Below are 27,600 nucleotides of genomic sequence, written 5' to 3'. Positions count from 1 at the left end.
CAGTGGATTCACGTTTATTATTATTATTATTATTTCAACCCACCGGTCCGCAGTAAAATTGTCAAGCGTTGACCAGTCCGGAGTTAGAAAAAGGTTGGGGACCACTGACCTACAGTACCAATAGCATAGGATAGTAAAATGTGTATGTGTAATTTCAGAATCTCACCAGAACTATTAGATTATTTCAGTTCACTTGTCATTTTAATTTTACAAGCCACTATCTATTACCCATTGGTAGCAAGTAATTAGTCAATGGACCTTCATGGGATGGGATTAGCTCTAGCAGGCCGTACTTTTAAGCCGTTATGCCACACAAGCTGCAGAATAGTGTTCACTCCTGAGGTAAAAAAGCATCAGCTGTAATGCAATTATTATTCAAATTAACAACATGACTATTGTCTGTACACAGCAAGGCTTTGGGAATCTGGATGGAGAATACTGGCTGGGTCTTGAGCACCTGTACTGGCTCACCTCTCAAGCCACCTACAAGCTGCGAGTAGCTATGGAAGACTGGCAAGGGCGACAAGTCTATGCAGAGTATGACAGCTTTCGGGTGGAACCAGAGAGCGACTGGTATCGTCTACGGTTAGGCAGCTATCAAGGTACTGCGGGAGACTCCCTCTCATGGCACAACAATAAAGCGTTTACCACTCTGGACCGTGATAAGGATGCCTACACAGGTGATCTTTTTTATGTCCTCTACCCTGTACCCAATGTCCCATATGGTTCTCCATATGATATAACATAAAACAGCAACACGTAAAACTAGTGTGGTAATTGTACTGTGTTGTTTGCTACATAGGTTCATTCTGAAAACGTAGCCCTGTATATATTTCTGGAGTTCACAAATTATCCAGATGTACGAATGGCTTCATTTTGTCTTTAAAATGAACACTACAGGGCGGTATAACGCCATTCCTTTTTACACTTACTAACTGACTGCTTACCTCCATATGGATGGATTTCCCACTGTTACTAGTTTGTCCAGTAGCTCGTCATGTAAGTCGGCAGACTTGAGACGTCGAGAGGAGTTAAACATGATGAGGTTTGAGTTCAGCGAAGAACGGTTTCAGAAAGCAGATAAGACAAAAACAGAAGCCAAAAATAAAAATAAACAAGTAAATAACAGGATGAGAATGTGGTAAAATCTGAAAATGTGGTAAAAATCAGGCGATGACCTTTCTTTTTCTGGGTTGCTTTTTAAAAATGTTGGTTGGGTTTAGGGAAGTGGGTTGGTCAATCTGTGCTTTTGAAAACACTATTGGTTGAGTTTAGGCAAGGAGGAGGGTGGGTCAGTCAGTGGACAGCGACATCTGGTGGATCTACGCGAGAACAACAGGCGCAAATGGCACTCTGGAGAAAATTTGAGATCTCAAAAAGCGTACACAGTGGCCTCTGGCGGATTGTTGAAAACAAAAACTGCAAAAAGTCATACCTCCTGGGATGTATTTGGAGCTCTCCAGAAATGTATATAGTGGTATGTTTTCAGAACAAGTCTGGGTTGTTTTTAGGGGAAATTTTACCTCAGGTTTATGGTATATAGTATTCTGGTAATTTTCTTGCATAAATGTGTGTTATTATTTCTGTAGTGTTTACCACAGGATTTACAGTGGTTGTACTGTAGGTAATATTCCTGCAATATTATTATAGTGATATATGTAATTACCTTCACATTTCTGAAGTATTTACCACAGGATTTAGTTGTACTGTATATTCCTGTAATATTCCTGTAATATTATTGTGGTAAAATGTCCTATTCAGATTTCTTTAAAGGGGTCATGAAACCCCTTTTTTGGTTCAAGTCCACCTCTTGAATCTTTAAAAAAAATGCTTAGAGATGGGCGTGGAGCTCTGCGAGCAGAGGGAGGAGAGAACAGAGGAAAAAGAAGGAGGAGAACAACTGTTGTCAGTTGGCTCACAAAATGAGACACAAACTGTGAGGAGACCCATTATTTTATAGTTTACAAAGTTAAATGCAAAGTTAATTTAATGTCCTGCTACATATTTTAATCTTAATTTCATTTACACATAACCACAATTTGTTCTATTATTATTAAAGATAATCATGTCTATATAAACAATATAAATGAGGAGGACTTCTCTCCTCCTGAATCCTCAGGTCTGAATGCAGACACAGTAGATAGCAGTGCAGCAGGCCTCTTGCCCTATCTATTGCAACCATTAGCCGCATTTCCACTATCGGGCCAGTGCGAGCCAGGGCTTCAATCGGGCCGGGGCGGGCCAATAGCCCGGAAGGTTGAGAAATGAGGCTGAAATCATGTCGCGTTTCCACTGTCGGGCTAAAGCTCACAGCGCGTCACGCAAACACCACCCACAGAACGTCCCCAAATCAAACGTCACACAACCCGCCCACTTCAGCGGGAATGAGGCAGATAAAGCACACCCTAGAATTATCACGAAACGAAACCATTAAAATGAAGACAACCGAAACAAACAAACGACACGTTACTGTACAGCAGTACATGAAATGTCTACACGCACAGACCTGTGTATTTCCATTCATTACATTTGTTTACTCGCCGACCGACTGCATTGTGCATGGAGTTCTCTCGCCACTAACGCAGGGACCCAACACAGAGAGCGCACACATCCATAATATAAAGCCACAGAAATTCTCCTTTATAACTCGATATGGCAAGTATTTTTTAACATCCTTGTGTTGATAGAAGTCGTGTTAAGTTTTCAGCACAAGAGCGAGTAGCCTTATAAAATATAGCCATATTTGTTGCGCTCGGCAGCTATTCACTAAAACTCTTCATTTAAAGTTTCATTTATAAATTTAACCACGTCATATAAAAACATAAACACTTGTTTGAGGATATAGAACACAATTTGGGTTTGGACTTTCCCCCATATGCGTTTAAAGCAGCGAGTGCTGCGCAGGACTGAGTGACAGAAAAAAAGGTATAGGAGATTCTGCTTTCACTCACCCAAGTAATGCTCTGTTTGCGCGATTTGATTAATATCATAGTATCCAAATACTTCAAAAATATTTACCTATATAAATATTTACTTTATATAAATATTTCAAACCTTCTCCGGTGTTTATTGTTTTTAAAAAATAGCCTATCGAAAATCTTTTTTTTTTTCAGACAGGTCTTTGTAAAATGAAAGTTAGGCTATATGTGGCTTTAAAACGATTTGATTTATGTATTGTATATAGGCTACCTACATTGTTATAGCTAGCTTTTGTTTATTTTATATTGGTTAATTTATTTAATGTGATTTTATATATATCCGATATTTGTAATTTCTTTAAATTATATTTCATTATAGCTTAGGCTATTTTATCAAGATATGACAATATATTGTTTAAAGTCTACGAAAGTGGGCATGTATTTTGTTAAGTTTATGTCTTTCTGTTGTATTTATATGTGTATTATCTCCAAAATAAATAAATAAAAAAGCCGCTCGCAGCATAACAGAGCTGTGAAGGAGCGCTTTTGCCCGGTCTCACACACACATACAGGCATCTAAACGTGCACAAACAAACAAACATTTTAAACTTGACAAAAACTTTCGAAAACCTTTACTGTCTGATGTGTATTTAATATGGTGTAAAGATTATTATGCGTTATTGAAACATAAAGGAGGACGCAGCAAAGAACGTCACTATAAATTAAAACTACTTTATTATTTTATGCAGCAGCCTTACATTTAAAGGGGAAACATAACGGCGATCATACGCAAAAAGACCCCAGACTATAATGCTAGATGTTTTCTTTCCCTTATTTTTTTATTTGTTTGGCGCATGTACTCATGTGCGATTAGAAAACTGTCCGCCTCTCCTTTCACTCCGCCCCGAAGCCCCAGCTGGCCCTCCTTGGCCCAAGGTATTCGGCGGGCCGAAAAAGGCCGGCCGCTGGCCCCAAGAAAGCCCCGCTTTGGCTCGATTAGGCCCCGGAAGTGACAGTGGAAACGCCACTGGCCTTGGCTCGCCCTGGCTCGCTCGCTTTAGGCGCGATAGTGGAAACGCGGCTATTGACCCTGCTTGCAATCTGGAGGAATTTAAACATAGACAAACACAGCAGCACGGATATAGACAATGCGTCTGAATGGTAACAAACTCAACAGATAAAATCCGCCATTCTCCAATTCTCATACAGCTCTCACGACAAAAATGCTTGCTGCAAACCAATAGCTTTGCTGTATCAACCCTGACAGAATCGCATGGAAAAACTTGCAACAAACCCCATGGATCATGGAAACAAACAGATATGACCCTTGCCTTGCCAAAAAAAAGCAGATTTGAGATACGTCACCGATGATCCTGCCCTGATAATTATTTAAAACCCAGAAGATGAAATTAGCTGACAAAATTATCCAGTTTTCCCCACAGTAAAAGCTGGCAGGTGCTAAAGTTGTTTTAACTAATGCTCAACACACTCAGATCCGTTAAAATAAAAGCATAAAAACAATCCAGGGTGTCTTGAACTTTTAATATTTACTACAGGATTTAGTTGTACTGTAATATTTCTGTAATATCATTGGGGTAATATGTGGTATTACCTTTACATTTCTAAAGTATTTACCACAGGATTTAAATGTACTGTATGTAATATTCCTGTAATATTATTGTGACTAAATGTGCTATACCGTCAGATTTCATTAATATTTACCACTGGATTTAGTTGTACTGTATATAAAATTCCTGTATTGTGGTAATGTTTTGGTATAAAAACAACTGAAGTTCTACATACATCTAATGGTAATACTGAGGGAGAACAACAAGTACTGTAATAACTCTGTTATTTATAGCTTGGCTCACTTTTGTGCTAAACTCATGTGATACTTATACAGTACCACAAGATTACCAAAGGCCATTTTGTAATGGGAATTTTGTCTCTATCTCTGGTTTTAAAATCCACGTTCTCTATTCATATAGGTAACTGTGCTCATTACCAGAAGGGTGGTTGGTGGTACCATATGTGTGCCCACTCCAACCTGAATGGTGTGTGGTACAGAGGCGGCCATTACAGAAGTCGATACCAAGATGGGGTCTACTGGGCAGAGTTCCACGGGGGATCATACTCCCTAAAGAAAGTGGCCATGATGATCAAACCTGCTTGAGATTTACCTAAAACAACTCAAGAAGAGCACAATACTTAAAACTACAACTAAAGATGTGACAATGAGCACTAAATGTACTCGTGGAGCTTTAGACTTCTTCATTGAATGCCTACACTGCAAAAAAAGCCTTTTGTGCTTAGAGTTTTAGTATAGTTTCTAGTCTAAATATCTAAAATTTCTTAAATCAAGAAGTATTTTCTAGACATGTTATTAAAAGTGTCTTGTTTCCAGAAATATTATGTCAAAATTAAGTGAGTTTTACCTTAAAATAAGCAAAATAATTTTATTTTAAAGCAAAAAAGACGTTAATGTGAATGTTTAATGTTTTTATCAATATATCTGATGCAGTTTAGTATATTCAGATTGGTGTTTTGCTTGTTGCTTTGGACAATAGCATATACAATGTTCATATTTCCATTTACAGCTATGTAAAATGATAAACTCATACTCTATTTCTTTGAGCTACGATATTCACTTTTCAAGCGTCATCATTTGATTAAAGCATTGCCTCACACCTTGTGGTTTCCTTATTCAAACTGCAGGATATCCTGTTCTGAGACACACAACACCATGCTTATCACATTTAAAACAAAATAAACCCATTTCGCCCACAACAGCAAAGGAGATTCTGCATTCCCAGCGTCACCACCAGCATTGTTGCCTATCATTGTCAGTTTTGATGCTGACAATGCCTCGGCTTCAACAGTTTATAGCCCTGCTGCTCATCACTCTTGCTTATGGCGGTAAGTCTTCTCCATCTTGTCTTTTCTAAGGGATTAACTGCAGAACCAATGGTTTCTTAAGTGTTTTGATGGCTAAAGAGTTAGCAAGTCTTCCAGAAAGAGAGTTCATAGTTATTTTTGGCTGTGTTTTTAACTATTGTATTTTGTTGGCCTATTTCTATTTGTTTCGCTTTAGTTGGGGTGATGTAGCTAGATGCTTATTTATCTAAGATGTATTTAAAAGCTATGGTATTTTGAAGATCATTTTACATCTGATTTATTGAGTAATTCTGAATATTAAAGTCAGATTAAAGTAACTTTGTACATACATACATATATATATATATATATATATATATATATATATATATATATATATATATATATATATATATATATTTTTTTTTTTTTTTTTTTTTTTTTTTTGCTACAAGCTGTTTTGTATGGGGTGTGGTAGGTGTAAGTCTTTCAATAGAAACCTAAAAGCACATGTGGGCAGTCTGCTAAGTTTCCTTCACACTTAAAACGCCCAAAAGCATGTTGAACTTTGTTTTTCCAATGTAAGGTGCGAACAAACAGAATAATATTACGTACTAATAACTTTTAAATGCTGAGAAAATGATAATAAAAATGACTTTTTTAATTGGATGCAGCTACTTTTTTTTTTATTTTTTTGAATGGGTTTCTGTGAAATCTCACAGGTATTCTGGGGGTTGGCACACTCAAAAAATGATGTTTGATGTTTGTTCAAACTACTTGTTTTATTATTTATTTTATTTTACTTATTGTATACTTATTTTATTTTACTTATTAATATACTTTTTAATTATTTATTTTTTTATATTTTTGTAGCTTATTTAAAATAAGCTGACACAACACAATTCTTGAGCTTTTTGGGGCACAACTTAATAGTTTTATGTTCAATCCACTTAAATACGTAAAAAAAAGAGAAAAAAAAACTAATGAGGTAATTCAATTCCTTTATGTTGTCTCAAGACAAATCGATTGAGTGGAACCCAGCATTTTTTACAGTGTTAGTGTTGCAATATAGGCTCATTCTGAAAACGTAAGCCTATATACACTTTTAGAGATCGTGAATTATGTAGCCAGAGGAACGTATGGCTGCATTTCGTCTTTAAAATGAATGCTATGGGTGGTATGACGCTGTTCCTTTTCACAATTACCAGCTGACCGCTTAACTTCATTTAGCCACTTGTCATGTACATTGGAGGATTTTAGATGTAGAGCAGAGTTCACCATGATGACAGGGCACAAGTCAGACGAAGAGCGTGAAAATGTGGTAAAATATGAAAACGTAGTAAAATTCAGGTGGCTACAAGGGGTTTTCTTTTTCCTGATTGCTTTTCAAAACACTGTCGGTTGGGTTTAGGGAAGTGGGTGGGTGCTGGTCAATCAGTGCTTTTGAAAACACTATTGGTTGGATTTAGGTAAGGGGGTGGTTTTGTTAATTGGTCGACCAGTCAGTCAGTCAGTCAGTTGAGATCTCAAAATTTGCACACGTTTACCACATTTACCTGGATTTGCGTAAACTGCTAAAAACGTTGGTCCTGGGATATGTTTGGTGCTCTCCAGAAATGTATATAGGGGTACGTAATCAGAATGAGTCTGATGTCTCCTCAATAAGTCACATGATGTCATTAATATCATTGGTGGTGTAGAGTAGTTATGTATGCCAATGAATAATATTTAAAATGTAATGTTAAGGTTGTATATATATATGTATAAATTTACTTTAAACATCTCAATGATGAGCAAGTAAAAATCTCCTCAATAATAAACACACCGCTATAATAAACACAATGGATTCACTGCCTCTACATCTCTGCAAGCATCTCAAGAGTATTTTTATTTTTGTTTAAGAGAATGAATCATGTCACAAAAAATTAACATCAATAATGGCAGACATTTAGGCATGTGTTAATTATCATTAAAACAGAATACATTACTTTTTAAAGCAGATGTGTGGAGATATGGGTCAATTTGACCAGAGTGGATGGTATATATTGTGCTGCTTCTTATGCATTAGAAAATAAAGTAAATCCGGTATAATTTATTCACTGATGTTGTTTCAAACTTGGACACGAAAAAAAAAAAAATTTATATATATATATATATATATATATATATATATATATATATATATATATATATAAATATATATATGTATATTTTTTTCATGTCTTTTTCATGTGTTTTTTTGCCGTGTTGCTGTCTTTTGTTGCCGTTTTTTTGTCAATTGGTTTTAAGTTTCGTTGTCCTTTTGTTATATGTTTTTTTGTCCTTTTGTTGTATGTTTTGTTGTCATTTTGTTGTATGTTTTGTTGTCATTTTGTTGTATGTTTTGTTGTTATTTTGTTTTATGTTTTTTGGTCATTTTGTTTTTTGTTTTGTTGTCATTTTGTTTTTTGTTGCTGTTTTTTTGTCGTCATTTTGTTTTATATTTTGTTGCCATTTTGTTGCCATTTTGTTGTTTTATGATATGTTTTGTTGCCATTTTTATTTTTATTTTTTGTTGTGTTTTTTGTTGCTGTTTTGCTTTATGTTTTGTTACCATTTTGTTAGTTTTTTTGTTGCTGTTTTTTTGTTGCCATTTTGTTTTGTTTTTTTGTCTTTTTTGTTGCCATATTTTTTGTTTGTTGCCATTTTGTTGTTTTGTTGCTGTTTTGTTTTGTTTTTTTGTCTTTTTTGTTGCCATATTTTTTGTTTGTTGCCATTTTGTTGTTTTGTTGCTGTTTTGTTTTGTTGCCATTTTGTTTTATATTTTGTTGCTGTTTTTTTGTTTCCATTTTGTTTTATGTTTTGTTGTCATTTTGTTTTATGTTTTGTTGTCATTTTGTTTTATGTTTTGTTGTCATTTTGTTTTATGTTTTGTTGTCATTTTGTTTTATGTTTTGTTGTCATTTTGTTTTATGTTTTGTTGTCATTTTGTTTTTGTTTTGTTGTTATTTTGTTTTTTGTTTTTTTGTCATTTTGTTTTATGTTTTGTTGTCATTTTGTTTTTGTTTTGTTGTTATTTTGTTTTTTGTTTTTTTTGTCATTTTGTTTTTGTTTTGTTGTCATTTTGTTTTTGTTTTGTTGTTATTTTGTTTTTTGTTTTTTTGTCATTTTGTTTTATGTTTTGTTGTCATTTTCTTTTTGTTTTGTTATTATTTTGTTTTTTGTTTTTTTGTCATTTTGTTTTATGTTTTGTTGTCATTTTGTTTTTGTTTTGTTGTCATTTTTCTTTATGTTTTGTTGTCATTTTGTTTTTGTTTTGTTGTTATTTTGTTTTTTGTTTTTTGTTTTTTTGTCATTTTGTTGTATGTTTTGTTGTCATTTTGTTTTATGTTTTGTTGTCATTTTGTTTTATGTTTTGTTGTCATTTTGTTTTATGTTTTGTTGTCATTTTGTTTTTTGTTTTGTCATCATTTTGTTTTTTGTTTTGTTGTCATTTTGTTTTTTTGTTGCTGTTTTTGCCGTCATTTTGTTTTATATTTTGTTGCCATTTTTTGGTTGTGTTTTTTTGTTGCCGTTTTGTTTTGTTTTGTCACCATTTTGTTTTTTTCGTTGCTGTGTTTTTGTTGCCGTTTTGTTTTATGTTTTTTGTCTTTTTTGTTGCCATATATTTTTTGTTTGTTGCCATTTTGTTTTGTTTTGTTGCTGTTTTGTTTTATGTTTTGTTGCCATTTTGTTTTATATTGTCTTGCCGTTTTTTGTTTCCATTTTGTTTTATATTTTGTTGTCATTTTGTTTTTTGTTGCTGTTTTTTTTGTCGTCATTTTGTTTTATATTTTGTTGCCTTTTTTTGTTTCCATTTTGTTTTATATTTTGTTGCCGTTTTGTTTTTTGATTGTTGCACTTCAACTCAATTTTAAGTGTTCTAGTAAAGGTTGTTAACACTTATGTACATCTAATTTTTTCATTTTTATTTTTTATAAATTAACAAAGATTTCAAACCAGCTTATTTCATGTTGTCATTATGGAGTATTGTTTGTAGAGTTTTGAAGGATGTAATTAATTTAATTCACTTTTGCATAAGGCATAAAATACCAAACCATGAATAAAAAAACACTTGTCATAACTCCTTGTTATTATTTGCTCTATTTTGTCAGACGACTGCCCCATTTCCTTCAACATTCCTGAGGTGGTTGAATATGGAGCTTCATTCTCAGTGAACTGCTCCACCAACGTCACTGATCATTTGGGCTTGAGTTGGGAGCCAAATAAAGAGGCTGCGGAGAAAACTGGCGAGATCTCCAAAACTCTAGTGGGAGAGTGGGAGAGCGAATTCTCTTGCTACATCTACTTCAATGAAACACAGCCGTGTTCACAGAATCTCTCAGTTACCATTTATAGTAAGTTTTTGTTTAATCTAAAAGCATGCGATTTTTTAAAACACTTTTGATATCACTGAATTATGTTTCCACAGAGACTCCAGACAGTGTTTCTATCAGCGCCTTGAATCACATTGGACCAATGATAGAGGGAATTCAGTATGAGCTCCAGTGTGATGTTTACAATGTGGCTCCTGCTCAAAGTCTCACTGTCAACTGGTACAAAGGAAAAACTCTGGTGAATCAAACCAGCTTCACTGACACCAGCAAGAGTTCAGTCAACATGACATCTAATCTCCTGATCCAACCGGACAGAACTGATAATGAAGCTCAGTACAGGTGTGAAGCAGCGTTAAACCTGGGAGAAGAAGGACCTCAACCTCCTCCTACAGTCACATCAGAACCTCTCAGCATTACTGTTGAATGTAAGTTTTCATTTTGTTAGGCGTGACACAGGTTTATTATGTGAGAACTAGGATCCCCATATTAATAGGCATATTGTGCTTGTATTTGGATTTTGCAGCATCTCACACAGCGATTTGAAAAAGTAGCACTTAAATTTAAATGTCAATCCTCAAGTGACCTTCAGTCATTGTAAGGCCAATTTACATCACAAAGACACAAACTGTAGGAATGATTGTTTGCTATAGATTGATAAGTGCCATGCTTTAATCTGGTGACTTAAATTATCTTTTGGTGAGGTAGAAGTTTGTGAATTGGCCTTTAAACAATTGAATTCAATATGGCATGGGGCATAACATTACTAAAACAAAATGCAGTGAATTCCTTCAGGATGCACTGTATATGTTCTGTTTACCTTGCCTTTATTCACACTTTATGGACTCTTAAATAGGCCTTCTTCACAAACTGCCGAATGCACATCCGGTACAGTGATAGGTGCATATCGATACTTCCGGCCGGCCGCCGAAGCAATATGTGAATGGAGTCAGATACCTCAGATACAGATCCGCTAGATTTCACTACCTCTTGATTTACCTCAGCGGATGCTTATCACCTAGTGGACCGACATTCTATCCTTCCACAATCTAAACGTAATAAATGTTCGTGAAAAAGGCCTACACTTGTTTTCATGTAGATCAGTTTTGTCATAACGTTTTGATTTTGTTTGCTCTATTTTGTCAGATGACTGCCCCATTTCCTTCAACTTTTCTGAGGTGGTGGTTGAATATGGAACTTCATTCTCAGTAAACTGCTCTGCTGAAACCACCAAATATTTGGGCTTGAGTTGGGAGCTAAATGAAGAGACAGTGGAGATCACTAGTGAGATCTCCAAAACCGTGGATCAAATGACGGAGTGGGAGGGCAAATTCTCTTGCTACATCTACTTCAATAACACACAGCCGTGTTCCCGGACTGTCTCAGTTACCATTTATAGTACGTATTTTGTTAAATCTGATTTCATGCGAACAATTATTTTCTATACATGTGTGATTTTGGATTTCTCTGAAATATGTTTCCACAGAGACTCCAGATAGTGTTTCCATCAGCACTGTGAATCACACTGGACCAATGACGGTGGGAAAGCAGTATGAGCTCCAGTGTGATGTTCACAATGTGGCTCCTGCTCAGAGTCTCACTGTCAAATGGTACAAAGGAGAAACTCTGGTGAATCAAACCAGCTTCACTGACACCAGCAAGAGTCCAGTCAGTAAAACATCTAAACTCCTGATCCATCCAAACAGAAATGATGATAGAGCTCAGTACAGGTGTGAAGCGGAGCTGAATCTGGGAGAAGAAGGACCACAACCTCCTCCTAAAAACAAATCAAAACCTCTCAGCATTACTGTACAATGTAAGTTTCCACTTTGTTAAGCTTAACAGGTCACACAAAAGTCACACAAAACATAGGTATTTAACCTCTTACTTAATCTCACACATAAGCAAATGTAGTTATTCTTGTAGTTTTTTTCTTCTTCATTTATTTCAAACAACTTCATAAATGTTAATGTTTGTGGTCCCTAACAATTTAATAAATATGTCTCCAATTGTTTATGACATGATTCATGTCATAAACAAAGCATGATATTTTTTTTCTGGAGAAAGTCTTACTGGTTTTATTTTGGCTAGAATAAAAGCAGTTTTAAATTTTTTAAACCTATTTTAAGGTCAAAATTATTAGCCCCTTTAAGCTATATATATTTGTCGATAGTCTACAGAACAAAACATCATTATACAATAACTTTCCTAATTACCCTAACCTGCCTAGTTTACCTAATTAACCAAGTTAAGCCTTTAAATGTCACTTTAAACTGTATAGAAGTGTCTTGAAAAATACCTAGTCAAATATTATTTACTGTCATAATGGCAAAGAGAAAATAAATCAGTTATTAGAGATGTTATTCAAACTATTATGTTTAGAAATGTGTTGAAAAAATCTTCTCTTCGTTAAGCAGACATTGGGGAAAAAAAAAATAAACAGAGGGCTAATAATTTAGGGGGCTAATAATTCTGACTTCAACTGCATATTTTACCAAGAAATGGTGTAATATCTAATCATTTACCTTGAAAGAATTAACTTAAACTTACAAATGTTATATGATTTATATCCAGAACACAATGCATGTTTGTATATAATTAATCTCAAATGCCCCTCTGAAACTGTCATTCAGACTAAGGGCTCTATTTTGATGGTCCATGCACAGAGCGCAAAACGCAGGGCGCTAACGCTTTCAGGGCGTGTCAGGACGCGTTTTTGCTAATTTAAGGACGGCAAATCTGCCTTGCGCCGTGGCGCATGGTCTAAAAGGGTTGAGTTTATTTTCTTAATGAGTTATAGGTGTGTTTTGAGAATAAACCAATAAGAGTCTCATCTCCCATTCCCTTTAAGACCCAGCTGCGTCACGCTAAGAGCGCATTCGCTATTTACAGGATGCAAAGTAAGTCTAAGTGGAAAAAATGAGCATTTCACACGCAAACAGTTAAAAGTTTTTTTTTACAGAAAACTGTTAAACAGAGCATCTACTGCGTGAGAATGAGAGATAATGGAACTACTTTCACATTCGCTCTTGGATAGGGAAACCTTTACGCACAGACATCAATTAGCCTATAAATAAATAATTTTGTTTGTTAAGCGCAAATATTTGTTTCAAAACTATTTCTAAATTCAGTTCAAATTTCCAACAAACGAATAAATGAATTATAATAACAAAATGTGCTCAAAAACCTGAGTTATATCCTCAAACACATGCTGTGCCCCATATGGTCTAAAACCTGACAGGTGGGCAAATCTAAGCTTGTTTTTAATAAAACAAATATAAATATGGATATAATAAATAATACTGCTAATAATAATAACATTATACAAAAGCAAATTGTTATGAATGAACTGAAAAAGCCTCCCGAGATGAAGAAGACATAAAAGCAGTGATTTTTCATATTTATGTCAGCTAGAAAATAATGTTTTGTAATATTTTAATACTTTATATTTATATCCTATATCTATTCTTATTATATCCTATATATATCCTTAATATTGAATTTTTTTCATATGTAAAGATATTTGCCTATTGCTCTCTTGTGTGTATTAAGCAGTGTCTAAGCGAGGCACAACTCTGCGCCGGAGTTTAGACCGGGTTAGTTTTGGTCTAATGAAAAATCTATTATAGTTTCTCAAAATAGCAACGCACCAGCGGTCCGCCTCAGAACGCCTTCCTTTTTAGACCAGAATGCCTGTGGGCGCACAAATGAGCGCTAATGCATTTGCTATTTAAACAGCGTAGCGCAACGCCTCAAAACGACTCTTGCGCCAAGCTAAAACTACCAAAAGACTACTGCGTCACGCCTTGCGCCACATTGCGCCGGGTGTATGATAGGGCCCTAAGGGCTCTAATTTACTGGTTTAGACGCAAAATCTAAAGCGCAGGGTGCAAAAGCATTAAGGGCGTGTCTAAATCTACTTTTAACACACCTCCTTAACACACCTCCTTTATGGGCCCACACACCCATGAGTCCACAAAGTGGCGCAAATGGATTTGCTATTTAAACATTGTCGCGGAAGACGGGAAAATTAAGGTTGCATTGGTCTGAAAATAGCAACACGTCAAGAAAACACGTGTTGCGGGTGTATGATAGGACCCTAAGTGTGAGTTTTGCATTATTCTGAAGAGGACACTTTTAACAAAGCTGTGTTTTTATGGTGTGACCTGTTTAATGATAACTTAGATAGAATGGGTTTAAATGGGTGCAAAAGCCCTTATTTTATCTTACATCGGGGAAAAATTCTAATTATTTAAATGATGTTTTTTGGCAAGTATTCTCATCAGTGGTGGATAGAGTACTGAAAAATCATACTTACAGTAAGTAAAAGTACCAAGTACTGGGTTTACGCACGCAACAAATGGGTGGGGCTTGAGTTCTTTATCAACGTTACGCCGACACGGCTGAAGATTAGCTACCATGGCGATTCATTTGAACCACTATGATTTTTTTTTTTTATAGATGAATCAATTGTTTTAACACAGCACACTTTCAGATTGAAGCAGATTTATTTTGGGATATTTCACTTGATTTAGAGCTGTGATACACGCATGGAAAGTCTTTTTCAAAAACCCATAATAGGGGCTCTTTTAGTTAATTTGTTGATTTTAAAGCACCGGGTTTACTCACTTTTTTTTTTTTTTTTTTTAAGTAAAATTCAAGAGTTCACACTTAGCTGATGATTGATTATAAGCAAGTTTGGCATGCTGTCCCGGGAGAGAGCCCTGAGCTTGAAGGTTCTTGAGCCCTGGGCTCCCTCCCGTTTGGAAGAAGAGAGGGGAGCCTTGAGCTCAGGTAGATCTCGACAACTCCCCCTTGATAAGAGCTGATGACTAAAAATTGAATGAAAAGAAATGCGGCATTATGAGATTACCTGAATTGCAAATTTAGATTTATCAATTTACTTGTTGTGCATGTTTTTGGAATGTGGGAGGAAACCGGAAGACCCGGGGAAAACCTACGCAAGCACGGGAAGAACATGCAAACTACACACAGAAATGACCACCAGCCTGTTAAAGGACTAGAACCGGTGACGTTCTTGCTGTGAGGCGACAGTGCTAGTCACTGGGCCACCGTGCTGCCTTATGGAGGGAAAGGTGAAAAGGTAGGGGTGGAAGGGGGGATTCTTCAAATCGAAGATGACTGTAGTGAGAAAACCCTGGCTCTTTAAAGTGGGTTAGGAATGGCCTGATTGGTGGATCATGCATGCTAATGAAGAACCAGCCGTGTTCAATCATAATCACGTGCTCCTCTCGAAATTAGTTCATGAATAAACTTCACTAAATGAAAAAAATCACTTTTACAGTGTAAATACAGAGAGCATTATATTTTAGATTTGCATGCCAAATGTACTGTTAAATAATTCTGCTGCTGCCTGTGTCATTAATGCTTCATTGGTTTTTATTCACATCATATTCTAGATGGTGGATGTCCGATTGAACTAAAGCCAAGGAGAGCTGTTGTGAAATATGGCAGTAGTGTTTCAGCTGACTGCAAATCATTTGTCCCACATGATGGGATAGGATGGGAAGCCACTGTGGGAGGAGTGCCCCTGTCCAAAGCCAGTCTGATCACATGGAGAGTGTCACAGCTGACAGACTGGGAGATACAGCCACCATTCTGCTACATAAACTACAAACAGCAGTGTGAAGTAGCTCTCCCAGTCACTATTTACAGTGAGTTCCTCTCTTATTATTATTATTTGTGTTTGTTTTATTCTGAAAAAAAATAAATAAATAAATGTAGGCTGATGACTGCAGGTATCAGAGTGTGTGAATCTTTCTCCACAGAGACTCCAGACAGTGTTTCTATCAGCGCTGTGGATCAAATAATAAAGGAGGGAAACCAGTATGAGCTCCAGTGTGACATTTATAATGTGGCTCCTGCTGAGAGTCTCACTGTCAACTGGTACAAAGGAGAAACTCTGGTGAATCAAACCAACTTCACAGACACTACCAAGAGTCCAGTCAACATAACATCTTATCTCCTGATCCATCCAGTCAGAGCTGATAATGGAGCTCAGTTCAGATGTGAAACAGAGCTGAACCTGGGAGAAGAAGGACCTCAACCGCCTCCTAAAAACACATCTGAACCTCTCAGCATTCCTGTACACTGTCAGTAAACAAAATGGTGTTTTCATTTCTAAATGTGTAGCTAGAAATGCTCTCAACATACATACCAATGAATTATATTTTCCTTCTTTCTTTGTTTCCAGATGCTCCAGAAATTAAATCTTGTCAGCCCTGGTCACCAAAGAAAGGGTCTACCTTAGATTCATATCCAAAACATTTACATTCTGTTGTGGGCAACCCCCATCCAAGCATCTCCTGGAAACATAATTCATCGCCAGTCAATGCTTCTGCACCTCTTACCGAAACAGATTCTGGCCAATATGAAATCACTGCTAGTAATCATTATGGTGAATCCAATTGCACCATAAGCATCACAGTAGAGTGTAAGTATGACAGTTCTTTAAAAATGTATACTGTTTGGCAGCGGCGCAACTACACATTTACTGAGGGGTATGCAGGTTCAAATTTTGTGTGATCCCTCTTATTTTGGCAAACTAATAATTTAATTAATTAATTAATAATAAATGAAGACAAATTTTCAGATTAACCTTATAACTTTTGACATTATGTATGATTTGACAGTTTATTTTGATAAAAATAAAAACAAATCTAAACAGTTACATCTACATGAACACTTCAGGCTGTGTGACTGCATGTTATTGTGTTAAATGATTTTGAATTAAACAATAACAATGTTATATTTGTATAAAATGCAAAATAATGTTTTTTAACAAAGCATAATTATTTATTTTTATTATTTAAAACTTTTAATAAGGATAATTTTAAAAATAGTTTTGGCACAATGGCGCCCCCCCCATGTGTGGCGCCCCTATGCGCCGCATATACTGCTTACCCCCTTTTTGCGCCACTGCTGTTGGGTCCAAATCTACCTTTGTCAGTCCATACTGAATCTAAGGCCCCGTTTACACTAATGCGTTTTAGTTTGAAAACGCATAAGTTTTGCTACGGTAACGCCATCTGTCCACATTACGCCAGAGTTTTCGTGCCCCAAAAACAGAGCGTTTTGGAAACGATGGATTAGCTGTTTTTCTAAAACCTGCTGCTCCGTCTCAGTGTGGATGAGGGAAAACGGAGACATCTGAAAACGGAGGCGGGGCTGCTGAGATTCGTTACCTGATTTCGCTACTTTAGTATCCCTCCCTTATTCGTCAAGCCCCTATCACATGACTATAACACATGGCTTTAACGCTACCGGAAGACAGCAGACCAGCCTTTCAATGTAAACAACAACATGGACACAGAAATGGGAGCATTGTATGCACTATTGTCTGTTTTAGGGGCCATTGTGCAGTTACTCATTTGTTACGTTTAGTAACAACTCGACTTCGTCGTCTGTCCACAAAAATAGCTCTCTTGCTTTCTTTGCCGTCGTGTTCATGGTTCAACCGGCGTTTGTTGACTAACAATAACCAAATGCCGAGCGAGACGCATGCTTCCTGTTTATACTAGAACGCGCATGCCCAGAGTGCGTGAATGGTCAAGTGATATACGTTTTTGATGGCGTAGTGTGGACGGAGATACGTTCAGAAACGCTAGGTGACACGCTAGTGTGGACGCGAATCATTTTTGATCTAAAACGCCATTTTAAAACTAAAACGCACTAGTGTAAACGGTGCCTAAGTTTTAAAGGCAGAGACAGAACAAGGCAAACTAGGCAAAAGCTAAATATATTGTTTGAATCTAGACCTAAATGCTCATTCAAGAGTTCACACTTAGCAGATTATTGGTATTAAAGCTTGTTTGGCATGCTGTCCTGGGAGAGAGCTTTGAGCTCATAAGATCCTCGAGCCCAGGGCTCCCTTTTGAGACGCAGCTATTCTTGCTGTGAGGCAACAGTGTTAGCCACTGGCCTGCCGTGCTGCCCTATAGAGAAAAAAAAAGAGGAGAGGGGGTGGAAGGGGGAATTCTTCAAGATGAAGATGACTAAGGTAAGATGCTTTGGTTATTTTTACTAAGGTAGGAATCGTCTGATTGGTGAATCATAAGTTAGCTAATGCGGGCCAGCCGTGTCAATCATAAGCATGTGATCCCTTTAAAATTTGTTTATAAATAAACAGTTTTACTTTCAGCATTCCATTATGTTTAATTTCACACATAGCTGTATGTGCACAACTTTCAAGGTATAGACCTTTTTCTTGGAACGCAAAATTACCCATTATGCTTTGCGTGTATGCGCAAGGAGAATGCGAAGAACTTCCGGTTTGCAGCTGATGCGTATAAACGGTCACATCTGGGCATTTTTGAAACGATAGTTTTAATCTATTTTACCTGCTTTTATCCTTTTTGAACTAATACTGTTGTCCATCAGCACCATCTCCTGGACTGATCATTTAAAGAAATGCGATCTAATAGAATGGAAAACAGCTGCTGTGAGGCGTTTTCCTCTCGTTGTCAGACGCCATCTTCTGCAGTTTAAATGAAGACTTGTCATCGCTAAAGTCAACATTTTCTCTTTATTTCAAATATATAACTAGCCCAAACAAATATAATTCACCAAAATGTTTGACACACACACGTAGCCTGTACTGTGTCACTGACACACTGATTTAATAACTGTGACAAAGTGAAAATATAGGCGTGTCATTTTGAAATGACAGAAAAACACAAACCGTGGTGAAAACAACACACGAAATAAAACACAAACGGCTCGCGATTAGAATGAACAGAAAATCAGCCAGCAGAGTATCAATAACAGACTTTTATTCATTTTTGTAAATTGCACGACTTTCATACCTGTTAAGTTTCATGCCAGTATAACGGCTTTAACAGACACATTTCTAAGTTGTGTGTCACAAAAACACTCTGTTATCCATTAAAAACGTCATTGAAACCCATTTTCGGGGCGCAAATTACCAGTTGTACACGCTGTAAACGGAAGTTTTTAGCATTCTACCGGAAGACGCTGGTCGCTATGGCGCCCTCCATGCAGCAGCCATGAAAAAGGTCTATACTAGGCCACAAATGAATGCAGATGATCAGGTCTGACACATGCACTGTACAGTTGACCTTGTTGATGTTGCTTTCCGTGCAGATACTATCCAAAGGGCATGTGCAGGATAAAAATTTTGCGCACAAACTAAAGAGTGGGGGGAGGGGGTGTTGTCGCGCGCGAATTGAAGAACTGGGAGGGGGTGGTGGGGGCTGTTGGGGGATGCGTGTTTTGTTGTCACGTGCGAACTGAAGAGGGGGGGGGGTGTTGTCGCAGGGGCAGATCAATTTGGAAGGGCACTTTCTATCCAAGACTAAAAAGGGCATGTGCACTACACAGGTTGAGCCCTATGTGTGCACATGCCTGGATGCTGTAGATTTCGACTCGCCAGCCAATGAACCGTCACATCATCCTCTGGATCACAAGATAATCGGGCAGATTTCTGACAATTCTAGTATGTCCAGATTATCTCAGTGTTCTAAAGATTATTTTATCAGATTTTCTTGGGCATGAGGTGTGTTGAGAGTGACTTAATCTGCTTGAAAGAATGTCTTGGGTCCTCTGATTGTGAATTGTAATTATTCAACTTACATATGAGCCGAAGATTATCATGTGAAGCGAAATATTATCCAATCAGAAAACAGAAGATAGAAACAATGGCGCAGAAAGCACAAAGCAAAATGGATTTGGACAGCAGAGATGAAGGATGAGCATGTCGATTTGTGGCAACCGTACGATTGCTTATATTCGTGTCCAAATTTCTTCCACCATGTGTATTCTGAAATCTCATTTTTCAAACGTTCACATTTGAGGCTCTGGTTAAAATATTTGTGACCTCTTACATTTTGAAAATCTCTTTTTTTGGGGAAAAATGTCCTTGAGCCGGGATTGGAACTCAGGACGCCCTGAAGTGCTACCGCACCAAATGTCGGTGCGCTAACCACTAGACTATTGCACCAGTATGTGTTTTAGTGTGTGTTCAAGGGTGGCATGGTGGCTCAGTGGTTAGCTCTGTCGCCTCACAGCAAGAAGATTGCTGGTTCGAATCCAGGCTGGACCAGTTGGTATTGTGGAGTTCTGTGTAGAGTTTGCATGTTCTCCCCATGCTTGTGTCAGTGTCCTCTGGGTGCTATGGTTTTACCCGCAATTCAAAGACATGCGCTAGGTGAATTGGATGAACTAAATTGGCCATAGAGAATGTGAGAGTGTATGGTTGTTTTCCAGCACTGGGTTGCATCTGGAAGGGCATCCGCTGTGTAAAACATATGATGGATAAATTGGCGGTTGATTCTGCTGTGGCAACCCCTGATAAATCAGGGACTAAGCCGAAGGAAAATGAATGAATGAATGGATGAATGAGTTTGCGTCCAGCACAGGATCTGCCTTGATCAAAATCAGTGATCTACACTGCCTGAGTGAGAGAAATGTAAAGTAGGTCACACACTAGACATGAAGCACTGCATTATTATCTCATTCTCATGAGATTGCATTATCTAACTCATTATCTCACATGTGGTGCTTACATTTAAATGTCTTTCATCTTGTTTTATTGTTGGACTACTAAACTAATCTATTTAAGTTATTATATTCTGATCATAGACTAATGATTAAAGTTCGCCTAAAGTTCATATGTAATCACAATTTCCAATGTATATTTAGCTAGTGAACATTGTTAGTCTCATAGTTACTTACTCCAACAATGCGTATGATGTATATTTTTAAGTATTTGGATAACAAAATAAATGTTATACAACCTATTTTTATTTAAGTGCAACATATTCCAAAAGATCAGGGGCTTTTGACAATACATCAGGGGCTTAAGCCCCCAAAGCCCCACCCGCCCCAACCCCCCCCCCCCCCCCCCCCCCCCCCCCCCCCCCCCCACCAATGGCCGCCCTTCCGCTCGCAACGCCACTGGTCTGAATAAAGAGTCATTTCAACACAAACCGTTAGTTTGCAAGTGAAAGATGAGAGGAGGAGCTCAAAAATAAAACCCCGCCCCTTTTGACTGTTCTTGATTAAAAAAATGTCAAGTGCTAAAATGTCAAGTTTAAGTTAATCCAATGCTTGTTTCATAGTTCACTATACTGTTCTTTTATAATGGCAGTCTAAGCTTAACCCTTCTTCTAAAGTTGTGTGTATTTGTTTGTCTTTAAATCTTTATGTTGTCTCTCAAAAAACAGATTCTCCAGAGTTGATCTGCGGAGAAAGCTATGAAGTGAAAGAGAAAACAGTTTTCAGTCCTTGTGATGTTGAGGGAGAACCAAAGCCAGAGTTATCCCTCTACAAAGAAGGAAAAAGGATCCAGCTTTTCAATGGTTTCAGATGGAATGACAGTGGCTTGTATCAGTTAACTGCAAGAAACAAACATGGATCTGTGAATAAAAGCCTTACTATCAACGTCCAGTGTAAGAAAAAACATGGTCTTCAATATGTAAATGTAATGGCAGGATTTAAAAAATCTGGTGGCCTGAAGTCCTGGGTCTATTGTTTTTTTTCAGTCTGGCAACCAAAAGCCATCTACACAGAGCCTGGTGGGTTATCTAGATCAGTGGTTCTCAAAGTGGGGGTCGGGACCTCCTGTGGGGTCGCGGGATATTGATCGGGGGTCGCTTGGTGATTTCCAAAAATCTAATAAATTTGCATAAACTTTTAAAATGACCATTGTTAATCCGTAACCTACAGAAGATAAAAATACAACATCCAAACAAAAAGCCATCAGCTTTTCAATTTTTTGTAGATGTTTTTTTTTTTTTCATTGGATTGCAACCCCTAGGGGGCAAAGCAGTGGCGCAGGAGGTAGTACTGTTGCCTCACAGCAAGAAGGTTGCTGGGTCGCAAATTTTTTAATTTTTAAGAGTTTGTATGTTCTCCCTGCGTTCGTGTGGGTTTCCTCCGGGTGCTCCAGTTTCCCTCACAGACCAAAGATATGCGGTACAAGTGAATTGGGTAGGCTAAATTGTCTGTAGTGTATGAGTGTGTGTGGATGTGTTTGTGTGGATGTTTCCCAGAGAGGGGTTGTGGATGGAAGGGCATCCGCTGCATAAAAACGTGCTGGATAAGTTGGCGGTTCATTCCGCTGAGACGACCCCGGATTAATAAAGGGACTAAGCCGACAAGAAAATGAATGAATGAATCCTTAGGGTTTTCACCTGAGATTAACAACATGGCATTAGTTGCACCAGATTGATTTTATGGCACTAGTTAAACTTTGACACCTTTACAGCACTCACATACATTTAAAATAAATACAGGCCACGACTGAACATGGAGGATGATCTTTAAGCGACAGTCTCCAAAATTAAACCAAGAAAAGACTTGTGATGTTACTTAAATATTGTGCCCACCAGTCTCATTAGGTGAGGTTAATATTAAATAAGAATAAAATTAAAAAATGATATGGTTGTTAGACTGTTGCACTTTTGTGTGTTGTCAACATGCTTGTGTTTATATAGGCCTATTGGTTTGTGTGAGTGTTGTGTGCAATGTTTGTGTGATTATAACCACTTCTGAAAATAGTGGGGGTCCCGAGTCATTGGCATTGTTATTTTGGGGCTCCCGGGCTAAAAAAGTTTGAGAACCCCTGATCTAGATAGCCCGGCAGGCAAGGTGTAGATAGATTTTGGTATATAACAATAGCCTTGGGACTTCAGGCTACCAGATTTTGCGAGCCCTGCATGGTCAGAAAATTAATAAGAAAAGTCACAGACAAATTATTTTTGTGTTATTCTAAGGAGTTTTTAGAGGGTGTATTTATTTATGCTGGGCACATTAATATTAATTTGCCTATTACAATATTATGAACATAACTCACAATGACTGCGATAATATTGCAGACCTACCATGTAGTAAGTTCCTTTACAAATACATAATAATTTACATACAATGCACTGAAATACATTTTCTTTCAGTCTTAGAGAATGTAGTTATAGAAGTGTCAAAATTTAAATAAACAAATTATGTGAACTCTTTGATAATTTTTGAGTAAGATGCTAATGGTCTAATCTAATTCAATGATCTATGCTAAGCTAATCAAAGGGATTCAAAAATGATAAAACTAAGCTGTTTAACTCAAAGTTGCAAGATAAGCCTGTTTTTGTGTTTTTTGTGTTAATTTAAACTACACTGAAAAATAATTCATTGGATTTACACTTTTTTAAAGGTAAATGATTGCAAACAGCTTATATGGGCGGAATTTAAAAAAAAAATTAGGTTGAACTTTTCTCAGTTTAATCAAATTCAGAATTCAAGACATAAAAATTGTTTGCAACCACTATACCTTACAAAAAATAGTACATTCAAATAACATCTTTTATATATATATATATATATATATATATATATATATATATATATATATATATATATATATATATATATATATATATATATATATATATATATATATATATAATAAAATTCAGAATCATTAGCCCCCTTTTGATTTTTTTTTTCTTTTTAAAATATTTTCCAAATTATGTTTAGCAGAGCAAGGAAATTTTCACAGTATGTCTGATAATATTTTTTCTTCTGGAGAAAGTCTTATTTGTTTTATTTCGGCTAGAATAAAAGCAGTTTTTAATAATAATAATAATAATAATAATAATAATAATAATAATAAAAACATTTTTTGGGACAAAATTATTAGTCCCTTTAAGCAATTTTTCTCCCCAATAGTCTATAGAACAAGTCATCGTTATACAATAACTTGTCTTATTTACCCTTACCTGCCTAGTTAACCTAATTAACCTAGTTAAGCCTTTAAATGTCACTTTAAACTGTATAGAAGTGTCTTGAAAAATATCCAGTAAAGTATTATTTACTGTAATCATGGCAAGGATAAAATAAATAAATCAGTTATTAGAGATGAGTTATTAAAACTATTATGTTTAGAAATGTGTTTAAATAAATCTTCTCTCCGTTCAACAGAAATTAGGGAAAAAATAAATTCAGATAATTCAGATTATTCAGGGGGGTTAATAATTCTGACTTTAACTATATATATATATATATATATATATATATATATATATATATATATATATATATATATATATATATATATATATATATATATATATATATATATATATAAATATATATAACATATATATATAACATTTCAATATTTATATTTATTATAACATTTCATCTTTCTCCTTTAAACACAGATGCTCCAAGACTGTTTGCTAGCCAACAGGATTTTGTTGTGGCAAAAGACTACAGGATAATTCTACAGTGCAACTCCTCTGGTAACCCAGAACCAGAGATGTGGTGGAGCTTCAATAACAAGAACATCTCCACCGGGCGGCGCTACATCACCGTCAACATCGAGAAGGCCACGTCTACCAGTGCTGGAAATTATACATGCATTGCCAGGAATGAAATTGGACGACAGGAGAAGGTCTTCACTGTCAAGATAAAAGGTTTGCTCCATGACTATGAAAATAAGTTTATTTTAAATCGTAATTCTCAGAGCAGCCTTTCATTACGTGATATATTATGTGTTACTATTTTTTAAGAGTGTATAACTTTAGCTCTTGGTTAACTAAATATATTCTTTTCTCTTGTTTTCTTTTAGACAACTCTCGGAGCTACCTTCTAATTGCTGTAGTGGTTATTCCACTGCTTGTTTTATTATTGACATGCCTGTTGTTCTTGTGGAGAAGGCAAAGAGCAAGTGGACGTTATGATGTAACGACACTTAAGTCAAATGAAATGGTTCCGTTAAGCAATGGGGGCACTTAGTGAGTTTTAGCTTGATTTGAAAAGTTGTAAATATGGTTACATGAACAAAGCTGATATAATGAACATCATTTGGGTTTCAAGAAATAAATAACTTAAATTAAAAGACAAACTGTGGCAGATAAATTCAAGAAGAGAGGGCCATTTACCTGAATTCACCATATAAAAGATCATATTATACTCAGATAATCGGCCACTTATGTTGTTGTAAATGTCACTGAGAAATAAAAAAAAAAAAGGTGAAATTAATTGAAAAATAAAAAAATAAAAGAGTATAACAACCCAGCAGGCACACATTGTCTTAAGATGTTTATATTAAGTTAGATTTAGGTCAAGACAACATTGTTTTGACGTCCAATAACGACGTCAAATGACATTGACATTTGGTTGATTTTAGGTTGTGTTGGACAGTGACCAAAATCCAACATCAAGCTAACATCATAAACCAACGTAATATTGATGTCAAATACTGACATTTATTTGTCAGGTATGGCAACCAAAATCCAACGTTTGACAGACGCCATAGTGGTAACTTCCACACAATGTCAAGCTGTAACATCATTAGACGTTGATATATGGTTAATTTTAGGTTGGGTGTTGGACATTGATATCAGCCTGATGTTGGGTTTTGACGTCAACCAGATTTTCATTTCCGAACAAAATGCAATGTCCCCACAATGTCAGGGTACTACGTCAATCTGATATCATGTTGACGTCCTGTGCCTGCTGGAAAGTGCATCAAAGGCAATATTTAACTCCTCGAACTGAATGGGCATTTTTAAAATCTTTATAAGCTAAAATTTCCCTAAATATAGTGTCTGTGTTGTCTTTTACGTTAAAGGTGCCGTAAGTGATCTGCCACAATGCTAGCCTGTTAGCATAAACCTCTGAAACAATATAGAGAGCGCGTCACAGGTCATCATTGTTCAAAAATGAATCAATGTGCCTATAAAATCAACTTCACCTCAGTAAAGCAGGCTAGGCAGAATAGCACTGTGTACTTCTGTTTTGTTGTTAAACTAAATAAAAATCGACATTATTGATGCTGTAAAAGGACCGAATGAAACTGAAAATAGTCACATCAATCTATCGGAAGATTTTAGTGGCTGAACAACACTTCTGTGCATATAACCCATTCATAAGAACTCGATCTGCTCTGCGTGACAAAAATAGCTTTAAAACAGAACATTACCAGTCTAACAGAAAAACTTCAGCCATGGTGTCTTCCTTCCTCCAGCATGCAAAAGTAACTACAATATCGATTCAGGATTTAAGAAAAAAGTTTGGATTCAGCATGTTTTTACCGCTCACTTTCGCTCTCTCTCTCTCTAATGAATGCGCAGCACGTGTATGCACAAACGGCAGAGCTGCTAACAAACAGGTACGCAGTAGCTCTTGTCTGCATTTGTTTACAGACAGTTTGGGCTACTTATCGGAATTACGGGAGATGTAGGTCCGACATTATTTTAATTGGATGAACATTTTTTAGTTTTATGCCTCACCCAGAATATAAAAATACATATAAACACATTTAGATCATTTACTTTAATCATTAATATTGGAATGTGAAGAGACTTTTAACCAGCACAACTAAACATGTTTCTGAAGACACTCACCTACTGCACCTTTAACATTTCAGTTTAACCAATTTCTCTAAACCAGCGGTCACCGAACTTGTTCCTGGAGGGCCGGTGTCCTTCAGATTTTAGCTCCAACTCTAATTAAACACACCTGAACAAGCTAATCAAGGTCTTACTAGGTATACTTGAAACACCCAGGCAGGTGTATTGAGGTAATTTGGAGCAAAACCCTGCAGGGACACCGGCCCTCCTGGACCGAGATTGGTGACCCCTGCTCTAAACAGTCAGAATACTAACTGCTGTGATGAAAACAAACTGTTTAAAATCCTGTTGTAAATATAAACTAATGACAGGGGTCAGCTGTTATATTGTAAAAAAATAAAAATCATTATTGTCAATATTGCTCTTGATGTTGTAATTAAATATTGATCAAAAATGTTTTTGTATTTAAACAAATAGTGTGATATATTCTGACTATACACATGCAAAACATGCTGGTTCTTTGTAGTGAGTCATCTTTTATGTAAATGCATCTGATTGTCTAAAGGGTTCATTTGATTGCTTATCAGAGTCATAAAAAAGAAATCTGAGGCAAAGTATACAGATCGAAATAGCCTAATAATATTAACACAAAAATGTTTTAAATCTTTACTCATTTGAACATTGAATTTTAATTTCGGGAGAGCACATCATTTAATTTAACTGTGCAAGAGGCCTCTTGAATTTATAGAAAAATTTTGCAACAAACTCACATTCATTGACAAAATGTTGTCCTATGTGTTGGCTATTTACATTTACATTTTATTTACATGACTTTTATTTACTGTATTAAAGATATGCCCACTTTTTCTTATTATACTGTCAGATTTGGTTTTAATTTTAATTTTATTTTTGATAAATAACATAATATTACTAAGATTTTCATGCAATTAAACTGCCAAAAGACAATGAACCACTTCCAAGACAAGACATTTGCATGCGTTCTGCAATTTTCATATTTTTCTTCTTTTTTTATACTTCTTGTTTCATTGATTTGACTTTCATCTGTAAATACATTTGATAACGGTTCTGTCTCAGTTATGATGCAATAAACAAGATTTATTAACAAAA

General features: G+C 36.2%; 2 protein-coding genes across 5 annotated transcripts in view; both read left to right on the top strand.

Annotated features, from left to right (window-relative positions):
• angptl6 (angiopoietin-like 6) overlaps window positions 1–5,605 on the top strand; it is a 26,588-nt gene extending 20,983 nt beyond the window's left edge. Inside the window, exons 6-7 of one of the 2 annotated variants that reach the window (XM_009299794.4) lie at window positions 410–680; window positions 4,907–5,605. In XM_009299794.4, coding sequence (XP_009298069.1) covers window positions 410–680; window positions 4,907–5,091 — 456 coding nt within the window. In that variant the 3' untranslated portion in view covers window positions 5,092–5,605. 2 annotated transcript variants of the gene reach the window in all.
• Window positions 5,565–27,600, top strand: si:ch73-208g10.1. Of its 3 annotated transcripts, none has more exons than XR_012396429.1 (12): window positions 5,565–5,834; window positions 9,926–10,168; window positions 10,243–10,572; window positions 11,291–11,542; window positions 11,631–11,960; window positions 15,565–15,819; window positions 15,934–16,257; window positions 16,359–16,598; window positions 21,349–21,573; window positions 24,337–24,591; window positions 24,747–26,571; window positions 26,727–26,928. XR_012396429.1 is itself a non-coding variant. In NM_001098261.1 (12 exon segments), coding segments are annotated over 11 exon segments (2,700 nt in total). In that variant the 5' UTR covers window positions 5,637–5,770; the 3' UTR covers window positions 24,914–26,225; window positions 26,253–27,600.

The sequence above is a fragment of the Danio rerio genome, chromosome 3, assembly GCF_049306965.1.
Source record: "Danio rerio strain Tuebingen ecotype United States chromosome 3, GRCz12tu, whole genome shotgun sequence".
In the NCBI taxonomy this organism is placed as follows: domain Eukaryota; kingdom Metazoa; phylum Chordata; class Actinopteri; order Cypriniformes; family Danionidae; genus Danio; species Danio rerio.
This window is presented reverse-complemented; position numbering and strand designations above follow the sequence as displayed.

Excerpts from the sequence above, each read along its gene's own strand:
- si:ch73-208g10.1 (XM_005164325.6), top strand. The coding sequence starts at position 5,771 with ATGCTGACAATGCCTCGGCTTCAACAGTTTATAGCCCTGCTGCTCATC. Across the intron at positions 5,835-9,925 it reads CATCACTCTTGCTTATGGCG|ACGACTGCCCCATTTCCTTC; the intron begins GTAAGTCTTCTC and ends CTATTTTGTCAG. Across the intron at positions 16,599-21,348 it reads CATAAGCATCACAGTAGAGT|ATTCTCCAGAGTTGATCTGC; the intron begins GTAAGTATGACA and ends CTCAAAAAACAG.